At 41.0% G+C, this 21,114-nt stretch overlaps 1 protein-coding gene across 2 annotated transcripts; it reads left to right on the top strand.

Annotated features, from left to right (window-relative positions):
- The first annotated feature begins 695 nt into the window (after nucleotides 1-695).
- On the top strand, nucleotides 696-20,629 carry wasla (WASP like actin nucleation promoting factor a). Of its 2 annotated transcripts, XM_047597099.1 has the most exons (11): nucleotides 696-1,345; nucleotides 4,860-4,994; nucleotides 6,161-6,247; nucleotides 6,853-6,949; nucleotides 8,151-8,174; nucleotides 10,864-11,065; nucleotides 11,808-11,850; nucleotides 14,022-14,175; nucleotides 18,733-19,355; nucleotides 19,529-19,634; nucleotides 19,898-20,629. In XM_047597099.1, the coding sequence occupies exons 1-11, from the start codon at nucleotides 1,241-1,243 to the stop codon at nucleotides 19,957-19,959; spliced, it is 1,638 nt and encodes a 545-aa protein (XP_047453055.1). In that variant the 5' UTR covers nucleotides 696-1,240; the 3' UTR covers nucleotides 19,960-20,629. The 2 variants fall into 2 exon arrangements, with proteins under 2 accessions (XP_047453055.1, XP_047453056.1); XM_047597100.1 differs by lacking the exon at nucleotides 8,151-8,174.
- The last annotated feature ends 485 nt before the right edge of the window (nucleotides 20,630-21,114 follow it).

The following is a 21,114-nucleotide window of genomic DNA, read 5'->3' as shown; positions in this document are numbered from 1 at the left end:
AGCAGCTCAGTGGGGGTCCCGCATCCTGCACAAAGACACTTTGGCATGTGATCCACCACTTACCGTGGATTGAACAACTAACTTCTGGTTCTTGCATAACCCACTGTACCTAGTGCGCCAAGAGTGTGTAAGCAAGACCTGTATCATGCTGTAACATAGGTAGCAATATATCATAATTATACATGAAATACATAATCATACAGATACAAGATATAGCTGATGATGTTACATGACAGTTTGAGAATGTAAGAAGTAGACAGACTGGAGTGTTGTTCATTCAGGTTGGAGTGGATAACTGGACAGGTTGATGCATTGATTATTTTATGTATTAATTTGTTTTAGTTCTAGTGCACATTTTTGTTACAGCATATTTATTATATATACTGTATATTTTATGCGATTTGGCAGTGTTGTTATTATTTGCGTGGATGTAAGTTATGTATTATTATTGTCTTTCGCGCTGAGGGCACCATGTCTTAAAAATATTCAATTATTTCTAAATTATTTACGATGAAGGGATCGTTTACATTTTCACGTCCTCCGTGTGGCTCCTCCCCTCTCTACGTCTTGCTCCACCTCCATTATATCCATCTCCATGGACGTATTCCACGCGCTGGGCTGACCACCCCTCCCTCTCCTCTCTGTATCCCTCCGCAGAGGTGCATTCCTGCTGCCACAACGGACCCAACCATTTTGAAATAGCGACCACATTTTAGGCTCAATGTGCACTGAAATGCACGTATATTAAAAGGTTTTAGCTTAAAATAATTGTGAGGTCACACATGTGTGCATTTCAGCTCCCCAACTTCGCCATATTACCCAAGATGTAGTGGATATTTACAGAGTTTGTTCAAACCAACGTCCCCTCTGTTCTCCCTTTAAAGTGGTCCGCTCCCTCCTGGTGCCATGTTGGATGTGCGCATCGATGCTGCAGCTACTGGAGTTTCCGAATGAAAGTTTGGCGTTTTCTCATCCACAGACACTTAGCGAGTTCTCGGTTTCACAGTAACCACTAAACGGGGAAGTTAAGGTGTTTGCCTAAACAGGATAAAGCCTCGGGAACATCTCCTGTCTTTCGCCTCCTCCGCCCTCCTGCCCGGAGTCGGACTGAGCGGAGATGATCCGGTTGCAGGCCACAGCAACCGGAGCCCGCATGGATTTTGTGTAATTAGCAGCGTTTGCCGAACCCTTTCTGGGGATAACCGCACCAATTCGGGTTAAAGTTGAAGATTTCGGAGCCATGAACAGCCACCCGCCGCCCCGCAGGTCTGTGAACGTCGGCTCGCTGCTCCTGACCCCGCAGGAGAACGAGTGCCTGTTCAGCTACCTGGGCAGGAAATGCGCCGTAAGTTCTCCGTTTGTTTACCACCTGCAGGTCCCTGGTAGGTGCAGGTGCATTCACCATACAACAAATGTCCACACTTCTCTTTCCAGTCTCCTTCAATTTGAAATTAAGCAACAGAAAAAAGGGTTGCACACCACAGTGGTACTCGTATCCAGTGTGTTGCAATGAAATCCGTGACCCTTGGGAGTTCTTGACGTCTGTAGTGTGTGTCCATCTGTTTGGAAAGGTTAAATGTGACTCCCTCATCGTTTAACTTGACTAGTGTTTGCTAAAAGCACAGCGATGCAACAATTTTTGAGATGCGCCACATGAAGAAAATCACATAAATCGAAAAAATAGCGGTCGGCAGTCATCTGTAATGTCAATTTATTAGTGAGATGCTTTATCCAAATACAGTTCAAGTGGGAGATACTATTTTCTGTCTAAGGGTTGTTAAAAAAAAACACTTTTTACTTTGTGTGTTGTTGGCCAGAAAACACGTTTTATCCACGTTTCACAATCTTTGTTGTCTTTAATTAATATTGAGGCATTAAGTCAGTGAATGAATTGAAAGATAGCTTAAACATTAATGGACAGTAATGATCGATCAAGTGAAAATGCCAGATATTGTGTGTTTGCAGCGTCTCCAATGTGAGTATTTACTGCTTTTTTTCCTGGTTTCAAGTTTTTGCAAAGTGATCTTTTAACAGTTGGCTCAAATTACCTAAGATACAATGAGGTAATCCTTTACCATTATTTGTATATTTGCAGTATTTAGTTGATTAATTTTAATTATGATTGTCTGAGTTATTGAAACTTAATTGTGACAAAGCCTGGAGGAAGCCTGGCTCAAAGTGGTTAAATGTTTCCTCACTGTATAGAGATAAGATGGCAAGCTATCAAGATCTTTTCCTTCACCGTTATAAACTTCAGTCACTTGCTATATGTAACTCTCATGGATGCCACATTTCAGGCTCGATAGACTCCGCTATAAACCCTTATAACGCAAAACTGGTTTTGAAACCAAGCAACATGTTGTTGTACCAACAAACGTGTTTTGTGCTTCCTGCCCTTAACCAAATAGCTACTAAAAATCCGTGATGGCTGCAGGACAGCTCAGCGGTTTACATGTTTGGCTGCTGCAGATTTTCGAGGTTTAACTGGAGCAGAGACTGCAGGGTTTGCGGCAAGAAGTAACTGCCTGCAAGGTGAAACGCCTGAGCTCAGAGGTCACAGCAGTTGGGATAAGCTAAAAAACTGGTTAGGTAAATTTGCACTGAGTACAGCTGTGTATGTGGTCTGTCTTTGTTGCCACTTTAAAACATTTAATCCTGCAAACTTTAAAAGTGAATCTAATCTGTACCTTTGTATCTTAAGGTCTAAATCTTGTGATTCAGGCAGGATGTTATGTGTGCTTTTGGGGTTCAGTTATGCAAGTTTTGTGACTTATTTCCTAGTCCAGGTTTATGAGGAAACCTTTTGATCTGTGGTGGATGTCATGAAAAGTTTTGGATTTATTGTGAACAGCTGCCCAGTTTTAGCTCTTAAAATGTTCTTGACCATAGTAGTCATTCATGACACATAACTTTCAGCAGGAAGTCAAAAAATGCGACCAACATTTCCTAACAACTTTTAACATTGACACATTTAATATTACAGTTAGCATCGGCTGATTATAGCCATTTCTAATTATGTTAAATTCATCCTTCCAACCAGCCATTGGTGTCGGTTGCGATCACCTTGTACAGATTTGAAAGTTATTGAGTAATCTTCTGGTTATTTAATACTGCCCTAAAGTCGAGTCTGTTTTGGTTACCCTTCTTGATGCACGATAGTTGTCCCCCAATTTTTTCAGTGAGCATCAATGATTCCACCATCTACAACAGTCATTCCATAATCCTGAGAGATTCAAGAAAACTGTTTGAGAATCTGTAGCCTGCTGCAGTGAAACGTAGTAGATAGATAATACTGGTTGCTGTGTTAAGGTCCTTAAGGTGGTAAGTTGTTCCTCCTAATCAAAAAGTCAACAAAGTTTCCTCATAAATTGTGGTAGAAACCAACGGGCTTAAGACAAGAAGAAAAAAACAAATTTATGGTATTTTAAGTCTCAGATTGACTGTTAAAGAATTGAATATAAAGTAAAGTAGTTCTGGATCGAATGGTTTTCTCTTTTATTGAACATGATGAACATGGTGCATAATATTAACACTATAATAATAGCATAAGGAGTTTAGACACCCATCATACTTTCTATAAGCACTATATGCTCATGTGCCTTCTTATTGTTTGTTTTATCTTCAGTTTACAGTGATGTGAAACAGAAGAACAACAAAGCCTGTTCAGTTACTAAAATGAACTTTCTTTAGTGCCTAAATCATGTCGAAAATTTTTAGTAGAAACTAGTCGTCAGCTTATGAAAATGTTCTGCAGTGGTTTGTCCTTAGGGTTCGTGGTTAGCAGATGCTAAGGTGCTAGATGATGTAACCTGAGGAGACTTTGTGAGTCTGCAGTGTCGGTTTTGGCGATGGTATGTTTATTGCTGCATACTCTCCCTCAGTGATCTTTTTAACAGCCAGCCTTTGACCTTGCCTGTGTGATGCCGAGCTGATGATTTCATGGTGAGAACTGTTTCCTGCTGTTCCTCTAACCTGCCGCTCATAAATCACAGATCAGGAAACAGGCCGAGTGGCATTTCCTTTTTCCTCTCCGACTGGTTGGAGTTACTTTCTACTGCAGAGGAAGGAATCCTGGCAGAGGATGTAACACAGTGCAACCTCTGCGGAAACCTCAAAACCGCAAACAAGAAGAGAGGACAGCGCAGTGCTGAGGACAGCAGTTGGACTCTGCTTACTATTCAGCAGGAATGGAGGCTAAGACCTGGAGGAATGTCAGGCACTATGTCTCTCTCACTCAACTTTCACTCAACACTTTGAACAGTGTCCTTTTAAACTGTCAGATGAATTGTATGAACCCCCCCCCAAGTTGGTTATCTGTGAATACAGAGGGTGTGAAGCTCCATCGCTTATAAATGTCTGGAAAGTTAGCAGTTTGAGCTCAGAGTTATTGTTTTATTTTATTCTAATATGCAGAACTACGTCAAGATAACACACGAGTCACCACATACAAATGAATGGACAGGCTCTCATTGTCCTGCCACAATGTCAGACTCAATATATTCATTTTGTTCAGCACAATTGAGAATCCATTGTCAAGATATTTGCATGCGCGCCTCATAATCTGATTTTGAAAAGGTTGCAGTGTTGTCCAGATGACCTGATTTGTTTCTCCCCTGGTTCCGCGCTCCTTATCACTGTTCAGGGTTTTGCATCATTGTACAGTTCCTCTTCCCCGTTGGCTGTCCTCTTGTTGCTTTGTCACACATGGAGCTTGAAGGCTCCTAACAGGCAACCAGATGTGCCTGTGAGGTTTAGACATTCAGTGATGTGACGAGAACAGAGACTCCAGCACCTTTACATACGGAGGGGTTTGCAGATATTGCTGATATTGACCATCTTCTCCTCCCATGTGCATTCAGACCCTATGTTCGGCGGTGGTCCAGGTGTACGGCGCCGACCGTAGCTGTAACTGGGTGAAGAGGTGTTGTGGAGTGGCCTGCTTGGTCAAAGACAACCCCCAGAGGTCCTACTTTATCAGAGTGTTTGACATCAAGGTGAGTGAGACCATCCTGTAATGGAAAACTTATGTTGGTGATATTCTAAACCCTTCACACTAGTTGAATAAAGCATCTTTAAGGGATAGTGTTCCATAACAGGCCTCATGTCTGTGAAACAGTAGCGAGCTGTTAGTCGAAGCTTTTATTCGGTGGTCAGGTGGTTTCTTGGCAACAGCTCAGCCTAGAAACAGTCCAGCACATAACTCCAACATGAACTGACAAATAATAATTCCTACACTTTAGTTATTAAGCACATTATTCTGTTAAAATATTGAGCTTTATAATTGTTGATATTGAGAAATCTGTTTCTGGGTATAACTTGTAGTAAAGCCACCTCACGCTGTTTCTTAGATTCTCCCACCCAAACTTAAACTCCCAGTGAAATTATTACATAATATCTCTGTGCACTCACTAAGCACTATATTTGGAACAACCTCGTTTTTGGTGTCATGGATTCCACAACATGTTGGAAACATTATTCTGAAATTCTTCTCCTTGTTTCTGTAATTTCATCTGATCGTTTCTCTGGATTTGTCCTCTGCACATTCACGCTGCCAGTCTCCAGGCCTGACACACCCTTGTATTCAGATCCGGTGATGTTCATGAAACCAGTTTCGCATTACTCTTCCTTTGTGAAATAGTGCATTATTATGCTGAAAGCAGCCACATTGGCCTAGCATCTGAAACCTCTGCAGGATCCATCAGACCAGACTGTGTTTCTCCATTCCATATCATTTAAATGTCTTCTCGTCACATTTTGCTGTTCTCTTCTCCCTCTGTGTCCTTGACACATCTTCTATGGTGAATTGTGGCTCAGCTGTATCCACACACTACTACAGTATTCATTGAATGAATTAATATAGTGTAAAGATGATTGAAGCATCCAGTTGTGTAACCCCAATCGATCAGAGAGTTCAGCCAGGAAGCCTTTCATCTGTTTGTGGTCTGGACTCTCTGATGCTCACTGTAGGTACATCTTATAAAGAAGGACTAAACGTCAGATAACATGGACGTTATGGACAATATTATCATCAATATTAACATAATATAATAATATTCATTGGTCCTAAAACATAAAACAGCAGCTGACCTGAATCTTTATTGTCAGTTTTAAACCGCGCATAACCCACATCCTTTTTCTTTCTGAACTTCTGTTTTTGCAGGAAGGAAAGACAATGTTTGAACAGGAACTGTACCACAACTTCTGCATCAGCAGCTCCAGATCCTACTTCATCTCATTTGCAGGAGATGTAAGTGTCTGTTGTATCATTGTTTCAAATGCAAATGTCCACAACTGCTTCTCTAGTTGATCAAACCCTCCCCTATTTTATATTCACATCAGCAGCATCAAATAAGTGTGACATGTGACCATGTGGTTTATCTCATTATTTTATAGTATTGTGTGGAAATTAGTTCTGCACATAATCTGGCTATTTTGAGCAACTTGAAGTGTGTAAACAACTGTTGATAATTGTAAATAGTTGTTATCGATGTAGCTGTTGATATACATTCTCAAGTGTACTGTTCTGGACTACCCACCCTTTTACAATGTCTGCAGACTTGAGCTTGTTACATACTCCACAAGAACAGAGAAACTAGTTTTCTCTCCCAGGACTGCGAGAAGAGAATGATGTCATTTTGACTTCACTTGAAGACTATGAAGACTTCCCCGGAGTTGAGTTTCTCAAGAAGTTTTAAATGACTTTGCCAAGACAATTATTTATTCTTGCTCTTGCCACCCAGAGTTTGTGTTCTTGTGGAGCATGTAACAAGCTTTAATGGTGTGTGGTGTTGTTGTTTTTTTTTTTTTAAAAAAAGTATCATTATAATCAGATTTGACGGTTCTACCTTCCAGACATGTCAGATTGGTCTGAATTTTGCTAGTGAAGAAGAGGCAAAGCGATTCAGAGTCACAATCAATGACCTGCTCAACCGACGACAGCGGAAAACAGGTGAGATTAACGGCCTCACTGTTGCTTTGGCTGCTTTCTCTGCTGACTTTTCACACTTCTAACTGGAGTACCTCCTCCTCCTCTACGCCTCCTCCTCTACTAACCCAGCCTGAATCTGGGTCCTAAACCAGTCTCTCACTCATGTCCAGCTGTATCGAGACATTCATGAAGCTAAATGAACAGTATATCCAAAGCTCTATATCTAAGGCCCTGTTCACACCTTCCATTAACAACCTGAGCAATGCAGCTGGCCAAGTTATAGTACCTATTTACACACTTGGCTTTAAAAATTGCGAACCAAAAAAAACCCACACACTGCTGAACACCCAAAGCTCTTAGTTGTGAAAATAAACACAAATAATGGACGGGGTTCTTTGGTGTATTTTGCCACCAGCAAAGTCTCGTACAGTATGTGGAAGAAATGCCCGGATTAACATATTATGCAGCTGAGTCTTGTTGCAAAATGTAATGCATTTATGCAAAATAAGTAACCAGAATAGATTGTGCTAATGGCATGGATTCATGATGTACATGATGTCCTATACCCAGCTCTGTACACCAGCTGTCTCATGAATGGGTGCATCTGTAGTAGGATACGCATATAAAAAAAACTACCGTCATACAGTTGGAAACAGTAAACGCTAAGTCTGGGAGGGTGCTTTCTTGACATGTGGAAATGTGTTGAGGTTTGGTTTGGGACAGTGTCTTCCCCTCTGCTTTATTTCGGACTGTCAGTCTTTCTCTCTGATGAAAATACCTTTGCAGTGAGGCTCCTTTTTGGTCTCCCTCCAGCTCCTCTCAGCATGCTGGCCTTTTCAAGTGGGTTGCTTCAACTGTGAAGAACACTGAGGGTTCAGAGGCTCCCAGAGCTGCGACACAGACATTTTTTAGGTGGTTCAGGGCAGACAGAGTATATATGTCACAGCTGAACTTTCCAACCTTCTTGCTTTTCCTCTGGTCAAGTTGAAGACTTTTAGATTATTCTTTCTGACTGCTCCTCTTTCTGCATCAAAGGCACACGGCAACATGTTTTCTTTGATGCTTCAACACCTCAGGGCTTTAAAACTGCTGTCTTCTCCCTGATCGTCACAGAATTATACTAACTTCCTCTCTGTCATATGTGCAGCTCACCTTCTTCTTGCATTCCATGTGTTCTAAAGTTAGTTGACTCCTGGTGACTTTGTAAATTTTTCTTTTGCAGAGAAAAGAGGAGACCCTAAAAATGGTATGTTGAACTCCTGATTTTGATAATGCAACAAAATCATGAATTTTTGCTTGTTCCTGTCACTTTTCGCTGATCCAAGCTTAGAATTGGTCCAACTGCGAGTCATTTAAGATTTTTATGAAAGAAACTGGGAAAATGAATGGGGCACTGTCTTCAGTGACTGTAACAGATACATGAGTGAAACATAGTCGAGATCAGTATATGTTTCCAAGAATGTCAGGCTTTGTTCTTACAGAGGAACTTGCTGCATGAATGTAGACGTGGAACTCGGATCCAAACAGTGTTCATGCAATACACAAGTTAATGCGTTTGTGTTTGGATGACAAATACCAGCTGACTGCAGTGGGGCTTTGTGGTGTTTCCTGACACGTTGGCAGTGTTACTCACATACTGACATAGAATGGAGTCTGCTGCAGGTTAATCTGGTCAGCAGGAAGCCCATCTGTACCATATGTAGACCACATGGTGTCTTGTTCCCTTTAAACCCTGTTGGGATGCACATAGGCCTAATCTGTAATCCCTATAGTTACTGCTGCTGATTTATTTTTTCTTTATTCAGTGATTTTTTAAAAAAAAAAAAAATTTATTAGAAGAAAGTGCGCATGAATCAGCTTAGTGTTTTATATGCCAGGAAAAGACATCAGTCACATTAACAGAGTACCAAGTAGGAAAATAGAGGAATTTATTGCAGTGTTGCAACAAAAAAAGGAAAATTATTGCCATGGTTCCTCCAGCATCAAACAAGTCTAGTTATTACTGTGCCCTGATATTTTAAACCCAGCATTTAGAATTGTTTTCTTACTACACCTATACTTATAATAAGAATATCAATAGTAATTGTTAACTTACTGGACTGAAGCGTCGATGAAATTACAGCCAAACGCTTGAAGCTACTGAGGTGTTACCACACTGGAACTATTGGTTGACGCACTGATTGTCACAATGAACAAAACCTAGTTTGAGACTCCTTTACATTAATGAATCATTACCAATATAACCAGGCATATAATTACATACCAAACATGCACTCATTGTTCAAGACGCTTGTAGACAAATGCCATGTCAGCAGTCAAAAACCTGACCGGGTAAAGATAGGTTCCTGTTCATAGCCAAACCCTTTCAATAAGACCTTACTCAGAATATCTTCAAACATGTGTGTATTGTGACTCCTATAAACAGTAAACATAACATTTGTAATAATGATTTAGAGTGTATGTCCCTGTCTTTATCTCTATCTCTGGAATGCCTCTTTATGTTTTATTGTCTGAAATGTGTACTTACTGTGTATTTGCTGCATTTATGCACCAATGTGAGCAAAGTTATAATTGGTCCCAGAATGTCAGCATTTTAAATTCAGATCTCCTGCTCTGTAGCTGTGATTACATGTCTTCCCAAAATACTTGTGACTTTCATCCCAGCCTCTTGACTCTTGGCAAAGAGCAACGCTGTGAAGACTTGAACAGATCAGCCGTCTCTTCTCCCCAAGGATTTGCGCCTGAAATTGCTCATTTAGTGAAGTTTTTTCCCGAGACACCAGTTCATTCTGACATTTCAGCTGTGAAGCACGAGTCTAACAGTACAACATTGTTGCTCATGATTTGCTTCTTTGCTTGGGTGGTATATGTTTGCCTCTTCCCTCCTCTTCGGATCTTTTGTTCTTGTCCTTTGAGACTTTCAATTAAAGCACTCGTGTAAAGGCAGAGTTTTTTAGGGATTACCCTCATTGTTTGGGAATGTTTAGCACTTGCCTCTGACTCTTGTTGTTGCCTGGTCTGAACTCAAATCCAGCTGAAGCTCCTTTACAAGCACTGTTCATTAAAGAACTGAATGTAGTCCATATAAATGGAGGCTCACTGCTGTATTTTGCCAAGCAGGACGTGAAGTTGCATGCAATTAATGGGCTGGTCTTAGGAAGAGAGGAGCCCAGAGTTTAGGCCTAGCAGCTTTACTAGCTGTATCGCTTTCTTTCTGTACTTTACTAACCTAACTCACCTTGGCTAGGCACATCCTTGAATTTATGGGGGCAGTCTTCTGAAGCAGGAATAAAGAAGGGGTTGTTTTTTAGTGTTTAGTTTTAGTGTCAAGTTAAAGTATCAGTTGTCTTTCAGGTATGACCATTAAATCAAGGGCTTTCTGACCAAGAATTAAATGTGATAATGAATTAATCAGACCAGACACTTGATGTCAGCTTTCACTATTGGTCAGTATCTTTTAAAATACTCAGTTTAATACCCAGTCCTACTGCAGGTTTGAGGCAAGCCTGTTGGTGTGGTCACAGAAATCCAGCATTCCCGGGGGTCCAGGGATTTGGACTGGGATAAGCACTGGATTAGTGGTTATGTCAGATGTTGCTGTGGTTTATTGAGATTATCAGTAATTCAAGGACTGAATGGCTCTAAAAAAACAGGGAGGGTGGAGTGACCAGTTAGCATATACATGACACAAGATCCCTTGTGTGTATGTGTACATGTGATTATTAAAGGCATATTGATGACTGCATTTGAGAGTCAGGAAGGATCAGTTGGACTATTTGTCTCAGTTAAAACCAGACTAGAGTCTTCACCCAAACTCAATTTATCCATCAAAATGTGCTTCGTGTGGGCTGATTGGAGAACCTATTCACTGATCCATGACATTGTAAATGAAAAGAAAGAAACACTTTCATGCATACTTCTGCTATTTTGTCTAGGTCCAGCTCTGCCCATGGCCACAGTTGACATCAAGAACCCAGAGATCAACAATGTCAGATTCCACAACTCCCACGGCCACCAGCAGCCGTACCACATCAACAACATGCTGAGCCACGGCGGCCTTACCCGGAAGGACAAGAAGACCAAAGGCAAGAAGAAGAAGCTGACTAAAGCTGACATTGGCACACCCAGCAACTTCCAGTGAGTCCCACCTTTGATGTACTTTGATGCTGATGATAATTTTCATTTAGAGTCAACTGAATGATTGCACTGCTCATAAAACATCAGAAAAGACCTATCATAGCTTTACCAGATCACAGATTTTGGATGTTATAATTTTTTCATGCATTCTAGAACCTGCAGATTTTCCCCAAATGCAAATCAGATGAAACCAAAAATGTTCACATGATTGAGTGGATATAGGTATCAGTTGTGGCTTAATGAATAACAATTCAGAAACTGTGGGTCTTTAATCAGACCCCCTTTTCTACACCTACAACCTCATAGACTCATTTCCTTCTTTTCTTTGTTTTTGTCGTCTCAAAGTCCAACCTGAGGTCCTCTAGACACACAGGATTAATTATAATATTGTTTTCCCCCGCATACATTATACCATTGTTTTTATCAACAAAGTAGCACTACTACTTGAGACTAGTGAAAGAAACACAAACCAGTATGCCTTAAAAGAACACTGATGGATTGGCTTGCAAAAGGGTTGGCATCCTGTCTTGTCTGTACTGTCTGAAGCAGCAGTAAACATGTTACATTGAGTCTGCGAACTCTCAATGACCACACTGTCAGCTCGTGACCAATGGATGTGTGAGTGGGGCTCACTATTTGGCATGGTCACCCACACGCGCATGCTAAACAGTTGCCGTACTTCTGTATATTTACATGTGGACACGTGTGTGATGTCACCACAAATCTGTCCTGTCTTCTTCAGGCACATCGGTCACGTGGGCTGGGACCCTAACACAGGTTTTGATGTGAGTACCCTCTTCACACACAAAAACGGGCGCACACAGGAGCACAATAGTGACCTGTGTGGTGGCTGCATGATGAGATCACACAATAGGCTCTTGTTGGTTCCCGCTCATATTCACAAACATCTCACTGCCTCTGAGAAGCTGCACAGACAAAGACTGTTCCAAAGAGGACCACTTTGATGCCTGGTTAAATAACTACATAGCACCATACCACAAAAATGAATTAATTTGGAAGACAAGTATTAACTTATTCAGAGACCTCCTCTTTCATGATTTATCGAGAAACATCTTGAAAAATCTTGTAGATTTGTAATATTCATTCTTTATGTCAATAAACAAAGCTTTTTATACATTTAATACATTACCTCATAAAATTGACTTTAGTTGCGGAGGTTCCTGTAATTGGTGGGACCGACTGTGGTCATCTCCACAACCAGGAAGGTTTTGCTAGAAAGAGAGCTGCTGCTGTCAAGAATTTGTGTTCATGGACCAAAAAAGTCATTACTCTATAACACAGCTGTAGAAGCACAGATTGACGAAACTCCAGTAATTAACATCAGGAACAATAACTGTGTCAGTATTTTAATAATGGTGAGTGAGAACATAAAGAAGACCTCTGACTAGGTTTGTAGGCGGCTGAACAAGGGAGAATTTGTTGTACTTCTTTGATGCTGAGACATGTGGATCAGGAAGTGCATGTTGGACCAAGTGCATCGCTGTGACACGTATTTACAACTCTTGGGTGTGTGTGTCAGTTACTCTGTAGGGTCCAGGGCAAAGTAATTTAAACCGGGCTTTAGGTACTAGTGACCTGATGATGATGATGAGGTAGTTCTCCAGTTGAGATAAACTGTGCTGAAAACCTAATGAAAAGCCAAACACTGAACCCACAGTTATAATACTTAGAAGACAGGATTTTACCCCTACAGGAAGTGTTAAAGTTTCAACACCGTAATTGTGAGGTGCACATTGCAAATTCAGAACACCTATACCAAACTCACTCTGAAGTTTAATTCTTAAGTTGGATATATTTAAACTGAAGCAATATAGCATTGATTTTCTTTAAAAAGCCTTTAGGCAACGTTTGTTGCATGTTGAGTGCATAAATATGTAGTTTTAATAAGTGTCTCAAACCTCACGTAAAGTGAATGTGCTGGATGCCTCCTCCAGTGTTCATGGCTCCATGTAGTGCTTAGCGAGATACATTACATCTCTTCACTAGTTGTGATGTCAGAACTCAGATTTCACAGAAGAAGCATTAACTGAGCAAAGACTCTCAATTGTGTAGCTGATCCTAGGAAATTCACTGCCACATGTCTGGAACAAATGACAGGTGCTGCATGTTAACACCTGGTTTTGTGGAAAGCAGCCAAGTGTATCATGCATTTCTAGCAACTGGCCACAAGGTGTCAGACTGACTCTTTGACTGAATGAATTATTTAATAAGCTCCAGTGAAGACATCTCCCAGTTGAGAGGACTTTCTTTGTATCTTTCTTTTTTTAAAAAAACAAACAAACAAAAAAAAACATCTGATGACTATACACATGAACATAGGGTGCAACACTACTGCTGTCATTGGTCAAGAGGTAGGGAACACCCTGTACAGGTTGCCAGTGTCGGTCCATCTTCAATATACAGTCTGTGTGCCAGATTTAAGAATGTTAATTTGTGACTTTACTGTTGGATGGTGTTGTACCAAAAATGGCTGTATAAAATGTAGGTGTTATGGTGTGTTGGCAAATATGGAAGAATTTATCAAAGATATGACACCACAACATGGAGACAATGTAGTCCAGAGCAGTTTAGTATCCAAAAACCAAAAAGAAATATCAAGACTGTGGTATTTTCAACTCATAAAACAGAGTGACCCAACTGCAGATCTTTAAGAGGCATTGTATTTTACAAAAATGTCCCCTCAATACAACCTGGTGTAAAAGTGAAAGGTTAGAATTTATTCAAACAAAATGTTTTCAGGTTGTTAAAAGGATAAGGGTAATGTATGTCAAATCAAAGCTGGGATTTTATTTGCAGACACAAGAGTACTTGACTGTAAGATTTCAGTGTTTTTTTTTCTTTTGTTTATCATTTTCTCAGGTAGTCAATAAAATTTCCAGTGTTTATCTATGTGGAGTGCATTTTTTTAAAAAAAAGTTTGTTGTGTTGTTAACAGCTGAACAACCTTGACCCCGAACTGAAGAACCTGTTCGACATGTGCGGCATCTCCGAGGCTCAGCTGAAGGACAGAGAGACATCCAAGGTTATCTACGACTTCATTGAGAAGAAGGGAGGAGTGGAGGCTGTGAAGAACGAGCTGAGGAGGCAGGGTGAGTGCACGCGCCCAGTCACACACACACATACCTTTGATCTGTCAGACTCGTCTGAAATAATCACACACTGCTGAAGAATAAAGCTCAAACAGTGTCACCAGCATTTAAATTTCCTTGAGTTAAGTTTTCCCAGGATAGACATTGTCAGTTATCATTATCTGATGTGATTTTACTTAAATTATTTTGTTAAAGCTAAATGATTAGTTTTGGGGCTTTAGTTTAAATCTGTTTTAACTGTATGTATCTATATGTATTCATACAGTTCAAACAGTGTTTTGTACAGATGGGATTTATGACTCTTTGAAGGGAACCGGGTCTTGTGAATCCATTCCTTTTGAAGAGCCATTCAGCAGTCTGGCTCATTTTGATAGTTATTCATTTTTAATATGCCAGTCTTGATCAGAATCATTCAAACTTGGACATCCCCTCAATAAATCTTCTACCCTAGTTTTAATTATCCTAAAATATTGATTCTGGATACTTACTGTCTTTGTCCCATAGTAAGTTTCTGAAGTTACCAGCCAATCACAATTTCCACTAGCCACATTTTTTCCCGTGCAAAAAAATGTATTATTAAGAATTTATTTGATCATTTTATTAACTAAAGCTTTAAATTAATCTTACAATGAAGTTGGGAATGTATATCCAAATAAAATAATTACAATAAAATGAAACTTACAAAGTTTACAAAGTACGTACAAAAATTATCCATCTCCATCATAAAAGTAACTAGTCACCAGGGAAAGTAACTATTGCGTTACTCTTCTTCTTCTTTTTTTTTTTTCTTTTTAAGTTTAAATTTGTCTAATAATTTGGATTTTTTTCTTAGCTTCAAAAGTCCCGGGTCGGACCTCCCGCTGTGAGAACTGCGTGCCTCTTTTTTTCCTCCCTCATATGTCATCGCGTACATAACGTTGCATTTTTTTGATGAACTGAAGAATGGAGCAGTCAACATCTGCTCTTTCAAAAGGCTGCTGATATTAGAATAAATCACTGTGTCCTGCACAGTGCCCAATATCTGCCTCCAAATCCCCCTTTTCTCTGATGCAGAGCGCTGTCATGATTGTTACAGTGTGGGAGATATCGCTATACAAGCTGTATAAACACAGTCGCCGTTCACCTATGTGCTGCTATTAACGATCGTGTATCAACACATTTGATTTGCTTGATTGAAAAAAAGGAACAGAGATCAGTCTTTATGGGAGTACACCAAAACTTGTTTCAGAGCTGAAGCCTCTGCAATGATACAGTCTGTCAGGCCGTTGATCAGAATTTAACAGGAAGATACAACAACATCAGCGTGAAAAACACAGCTTTGCGGCTCACAAGTCGGATGTTAACAGAAACCTTTGTTGGTAACGCGCCCCATTTAATTGTCTGTAATGGAAACGGCCTTATAACGATGGAAACAGTAATTACAAAATCAAATCAAACAAATCAACAACATAAAGAGCAGCTCGTCACTGCAACTTCCCATTCTTATTGTTAAAGAACCGTTCAATATATTTTGTTTATTTGCAAACGTCACAACTCTAGTGTTTTGGACTGTTGGTCAAATGAAACAAGTAGTTAATCAGCAGTTAATTTGCCCACAATGATAGATTCTATTATCACTACTATTTAAGGTACATTATGGTGTAAGTGAAGGCCCTCTGAAAGTCCGAATTGTGTTGTCCATCTTACTGTACTAGAAAGAGATAATTACAAAGCCTCAAACTTTCAGGTGACCTTCAATGACACAAGTGTCTCCCTTTGTCACTGCAGAGTTCACTTCACCAATATTTATCGTTGTTAGTATAAGATGTTGACCTCTTTCTTGATTCAAGTGTAAAAGAAGTAAAGTGAAAAATGTTCATCATCAGCGCAACTGTTAACCTAAGTCACTATAGGGCTTGAAAGGCCATGTGATTGTCCAATGCATTGTGGGTAACAAGCGTCATTTTTAGGGTCAAAGATTGTTTGTTAACATCGGTATTCCATTCACATATCTGCCCCTTTAAGGAGTGCCGTTAAATTTCCCGTTAAACAGACTTTCCAGTTGCCCCTTACCCCCCTAATGCATTGCGTTTTTTGTCCTCCGCTACGTCTACCATTTGAGCCCCATTAAACCCAGCAGTACAATTTGAGCTTTGGAGTTACACCATTTATTTCAAACACTCCCTGTCTCTCCTCTTGTCAACACTGAGGACGCCACCACCTTGTTTAAATAAACGTAATTAGAACTGTCACTAGACGAAGTGGGACTTTGGTGAATAGGAACAGAGTCTGTCGAGCATGACTTCAAGCAGTACACAGCTGATTGACAACACCTGGTGTGCAGCCAAAATGTCATAGGTTGTGTTCACGCTCTACAAGTTTGTTTCCAGGAGTTCAAGTACGTTGACGTAAACAGATTAACAGTAACTATCAGGATGATGCCGCGTGTCAAACAGAAGAAGCCTCGTGTTGAAGTCTGATGTTGTCTTAAAGTAGACTTTCTTTTCCTTTGCCAAGTTAGAAAATACTCCCAACACGATTTCCATAATCGACAGACAGTAAGTGAAGGGAAATTAACGACTCGATATTAGACGCCTCGTACTGATCCCTTGCTGGAGTTTGAAATGTGTGTAATGGCTCAGCTGAAGCCGATGCCAATCCTTTCATTAATGTACGCCTTTGTCTTTTATCCACCTCGACCTTTTCCACTTGTCTACAGCGTGAGCATGTATGCCAGATAAAATTAGCATTGTGAATGTGAAAATTACCATTGTGCACCAGTGTGAGTGGCACTGAGGCTTCAGCTCTCACAAGTCTGTTGCTGAATGTTTGAATTCTTCTAACCTCTCTGTCATTATGAAAAAGCAGTGAAGGGAGCAGCTTCACTTTTTTAGCCCGTACTTCTTCTTGTTAAAATAACAAACTGCTGGCTGCAGATTAAATCCTTTTAAACTGAACATATAACAACGATCCACTGGATCGTAAATATGGATTCAATCACTCTGATTATGTCTTATCCATAATGCATTGTTTGCCCTGTCTCCAATGACAACATCCTGCTTGAAAGTATGAACAATCTTCACATATAATACACATAGAAAAAAGCAAGTAACCAGCCATGATTATTGCAGGTGGAACAGTTTACACAATAAATTGTCTTCACCATTTTAAACGGAGGAAAAAGCTTTTTCTTTTTCAATGAGCACATTATGTTTCCTCTCACGTCTTTATCTTGAACTGTCATTTCCTTTCTTCTCCTTTATCGTCCTGTCAGACAGCAGATATGAGTTGTGCAGATGAAACGCTATTCTCTGTCGGACTTTTTCATCCATTGTGACAGAGTCTGTTACTTCTGTTCTCTCCATGTTTTATTCATAATAATGTGCGGTGGTTTTGAAAGCAGAGCAGAGGAGAGGATGAATCTGAATTTAGAATGTTCATGTGAGCGTGTGTTTACATAGAAACAAATGATCTATTTCAAATGCTTCTCATGTTTTAATAGTGGGTTGATCTGGCGTGGTTCAAAGGTTGTTTGGCTAATTTTTGGTGTTTCACTGCGTTTCCATTACCCCTTGAATGCTCAAAACCAAAATATCGCAATACAAAACTGGTGATGGTACTGGGCAAAACGCCTACATTTTGAAAAACCACTCAAATATAAGCTAAAACACTTTTACACTGAGTGCATTGGAAACACTTGGGGATGACGCAGGGGGATCCTGAGATCAGACTTTATGAGAGTTTCAACTGAAAAGCTGGAAATGCAGCTAGTTTTCCTTTGGCCATCACCATATAAAGCCCCGCCCAAATGATTTGATTGGCTCAGCAGATCTTTGCCGGACCTTAATCAGTTCCCAACAGAGTAATTCCAGACAAACTATTCCCCACCAAAGACTAGGACATCGACAAGATTGACACCGATGCCATTATCGATCCAGTCTTTTATCAATTCCTCCTGTGAGTTGTAGGTGTAGTAGGTGTTTTTGTAGGTGTTTGTGGTTTCGTGTAAACAGCATACATTTTATTGAGTTTCTAAACAGAAGATAAGAGCTTGTGTAAGGAAAAAAAACAAGAAATTGGTCGTTGGCAAATACTTTAGCATGTTGGGGGTGTCGCCTCTCTCTACGGTGCTGCATAATTTGCGCTGTTACAGTCCCTCCTGGTGAAGTGAAGCCACACTTTCAGTCTCTGCCTTTGCGTCCTCCTTAGGTTAGCGTCATGTGATGTGAATGACGTGCTTCCACGTGAAGATTCTTCTTCTTCTTCTTCTTTCGTTTTATGGTGGTTGGCAAACAGCTTTTGGGTGCATTACTGCCACCGCCTGGACTAAGATGTAGAGATTGGCCATGAAAAGAGGGCTGATGATATCGATGAACTGGAAAACTTGGAGCCAGTTCTTTAAAAGAATCCATGCCCTTTCCCTACAAAAGGCCTCACTTCCTTCCAGGCTTGTAACAGTAGTTCTACTCAAAAGCTTTTCAGTTGTGCTATGAGCAGGTGGCAGGTGAAGCTAACAGGTGTAGGTTGATGGAGCTACCTGGTCACCCTGATCTTATTTTTCTTATATCCCCCCTGCAGCACCTCCTCCACCTCCCTCTCGCGGCGGCCCACCTCCTCCTCCTCCTCCTCCCCTGCACAACTCTGCTCCTCCACCCCCGCCTCCACCATCCAGAGGTGGCCGAGGAGCCCCTCCTCCCCCTCCTCCATCCAGAGCCCCTGCTTCAGCTCCTCCTCCCCCGCCTCCCTCCAGACCAGGAACTCTGGGCGCTCCGCCTCCACCACCTCCTCCTACCAGAGGAGGTCACCAGCCTCCTCCCCCTCCCCACCACCACCACCATCACCAGCCTCCCCCTCCTCCTCCTCCTGCTCCAGCCTCCTCACATTCCTCCGTCGCCCCTCAGGCTCCGCCACCTCCACCTCCCTCACATCTGTCTCCAGCAAGCAGTGCCCCTGCACCACCTCCTCCCCCTCCTCCTCCACCACCCCCACCTGGCCCTCCTCCCCCTCCAGAGTTGGACAGTGTCAGTGGAGGCGGAGACTCGCCTCAGTCACCAACCCCAGGTGGAAAGTCGGCGCTGCTGGAGCAGATCAGAGGAGGAACCCAGCTGAAGAAAGTGGAGCAGAACAACCGAGCACCGGTGTCCAACACAGGACGAGACGCCCTACTGGACCAGATCAGACAGGGAATCCAGCTCAAGACAGTGAGACATTTGAAATGATTTTCAGATCGCATATGTAATGCAACAGCTTTGGCTTTAATTCCCATTTCCTTTCAAAGGGAATGAGCATAGACATGACATATATGTATATACACACATGCAGTTAGTTATATGTGCCCATTGCACACTGGACCAATCCTGTCTGTCTTCTGCAGGTGTCGGATTCAGAGTCCGGCCCTCCAACACCAGCTCCAGCTGCAGGTATTGTCGGTGCTCTCATGGAAGTGATGCAGAGGAGGAAAAAAGCCATCCATTCCTCAGGTAACTTTGACATAGGCTGTGACACACATTACACAGTAGAAATGAAGCGTTGGATGAGTTTAGAGTAGGTCAAAATGGATATGGAGCAGGATGAGATAAAGCAATAGTCTGTGGGGAAAAACACCTGCGTATAAGTGGAATCACATCTAGAATTTTTGTTCAGGCATGAACCTGTGTACGTCAGTCTCATATTTCCTGATTGTCATAATGAAAAAAAAAAAAAAAACTCTCCATGCTCTTCACTGTCATGTTTCACCCTACAGACGAAGACGAGGATGACGACGAAGACGAGGACTTTGAGGACGACGACGAGTGGGAGGACTAGTAAAAGATTCCTTCCAGTCCACCCCCCTACCCCACATACCACTGACACAAAAATATCTCCTTAAACTCTTCCAGAATCTGACTAAAATTATAATGTAAATGTTGTATGAATTTGCTGTATATTTATTTTTGCCTTTTTTTTTTTTTTTTGCCTTTATTTTATAATTATTCTAATTACTCTGTGCAATACCTCTTCCGTTAAATCCATTCCATCCACTACACATCGTCATGGTCCCAGCTCCTCCACTTCCCTACGTCATTAAAAGAGCGCTTACAGTCATCAGCCTGTCATCAGCACAATGCGGAGCCAGCTACATTTCATCATCATAATCAATACTCCACTGAGAAGAGTTCTTGTGTACTATTTGGGAAATGTTTTCATTTGTTCTCTTCTTCATTCCTTCTTCAAGAAACTTAAAAAAGGGAGAATTAAGTGTGTACAAACAGGCAGGATCCTCTTTGTGTTTGTTAGTGGTTGATTTAAATGCAAAGATAACACTATTTTCTTACCACGCTTCTTTTCATACCATCACCTTTCCTACTAAATCTTAGTTTAGTTGTTATTTTTTTTGTTTTCATAAAGACATGCAATGACCAAAATGTGGCGGCACGGCTGCCTCACACGGATCTTTTAAGTTTTTTTGTAATTAAAGTCGTTCATTTGCACACAGTTTCTGTGATAGTTCAGTTTTGTGTTTTACGTGTGCATCTCGCAGTAATAGTTTTTATCTTGTTTCAAGCAGGATACGCCGACGATGGGGTCTTTTAAAAGCGTCAAATGTTGCAAGCCCTTCGATGTGTGTCCAGACATAACTGAATATGAGCTCACTAAAAAAAAATCTCCCACTGTGTGGCGTACGTTAAAAGATTGGAGTTCTTTTTCTTATGTCTGGTCGGTTGTTTCTGTTGTGACATCCTTCTGTTGTTCCCTGTGAAAGGACGCGTCAATATTGTTATCGCGCCAAAAATGACTGGCAAAAAAATACCATGATTCATCCGCCTCTGTCATTCCGTTACCAAACTATGATTTTATGCAATGCGACTGTAAATGCCTCCTAATGGAACGTAACAGAAAAAGCAAATAATAATGAACCAAATGTGGCATTTTCAAGCAACTTGTGGGTATTGCCGATGCCTATGGTCCAGTGAGAAGAAC

This window comes from Mugil cephalus, chromosome 10 (assembly GCF_022458985.1).
Source record: "Mugil cephalus isolate CIBA_MC_2020 chromosome 10, CIBA_Mcephalus_1.1, whole genome shotgun sequence".
NCBI classification, from domain to species: domain Eukaryota; kingdom Metazoa; phylum Chordata; class Actinopteri; order Mugiliformes; family Mugilidae; genus Mugil; species Mugil cephalus.
Note: the sequence above shows the minus strand (reverse complement) of the source record. Positions and strands in the feature narration are given on the sequence as shown.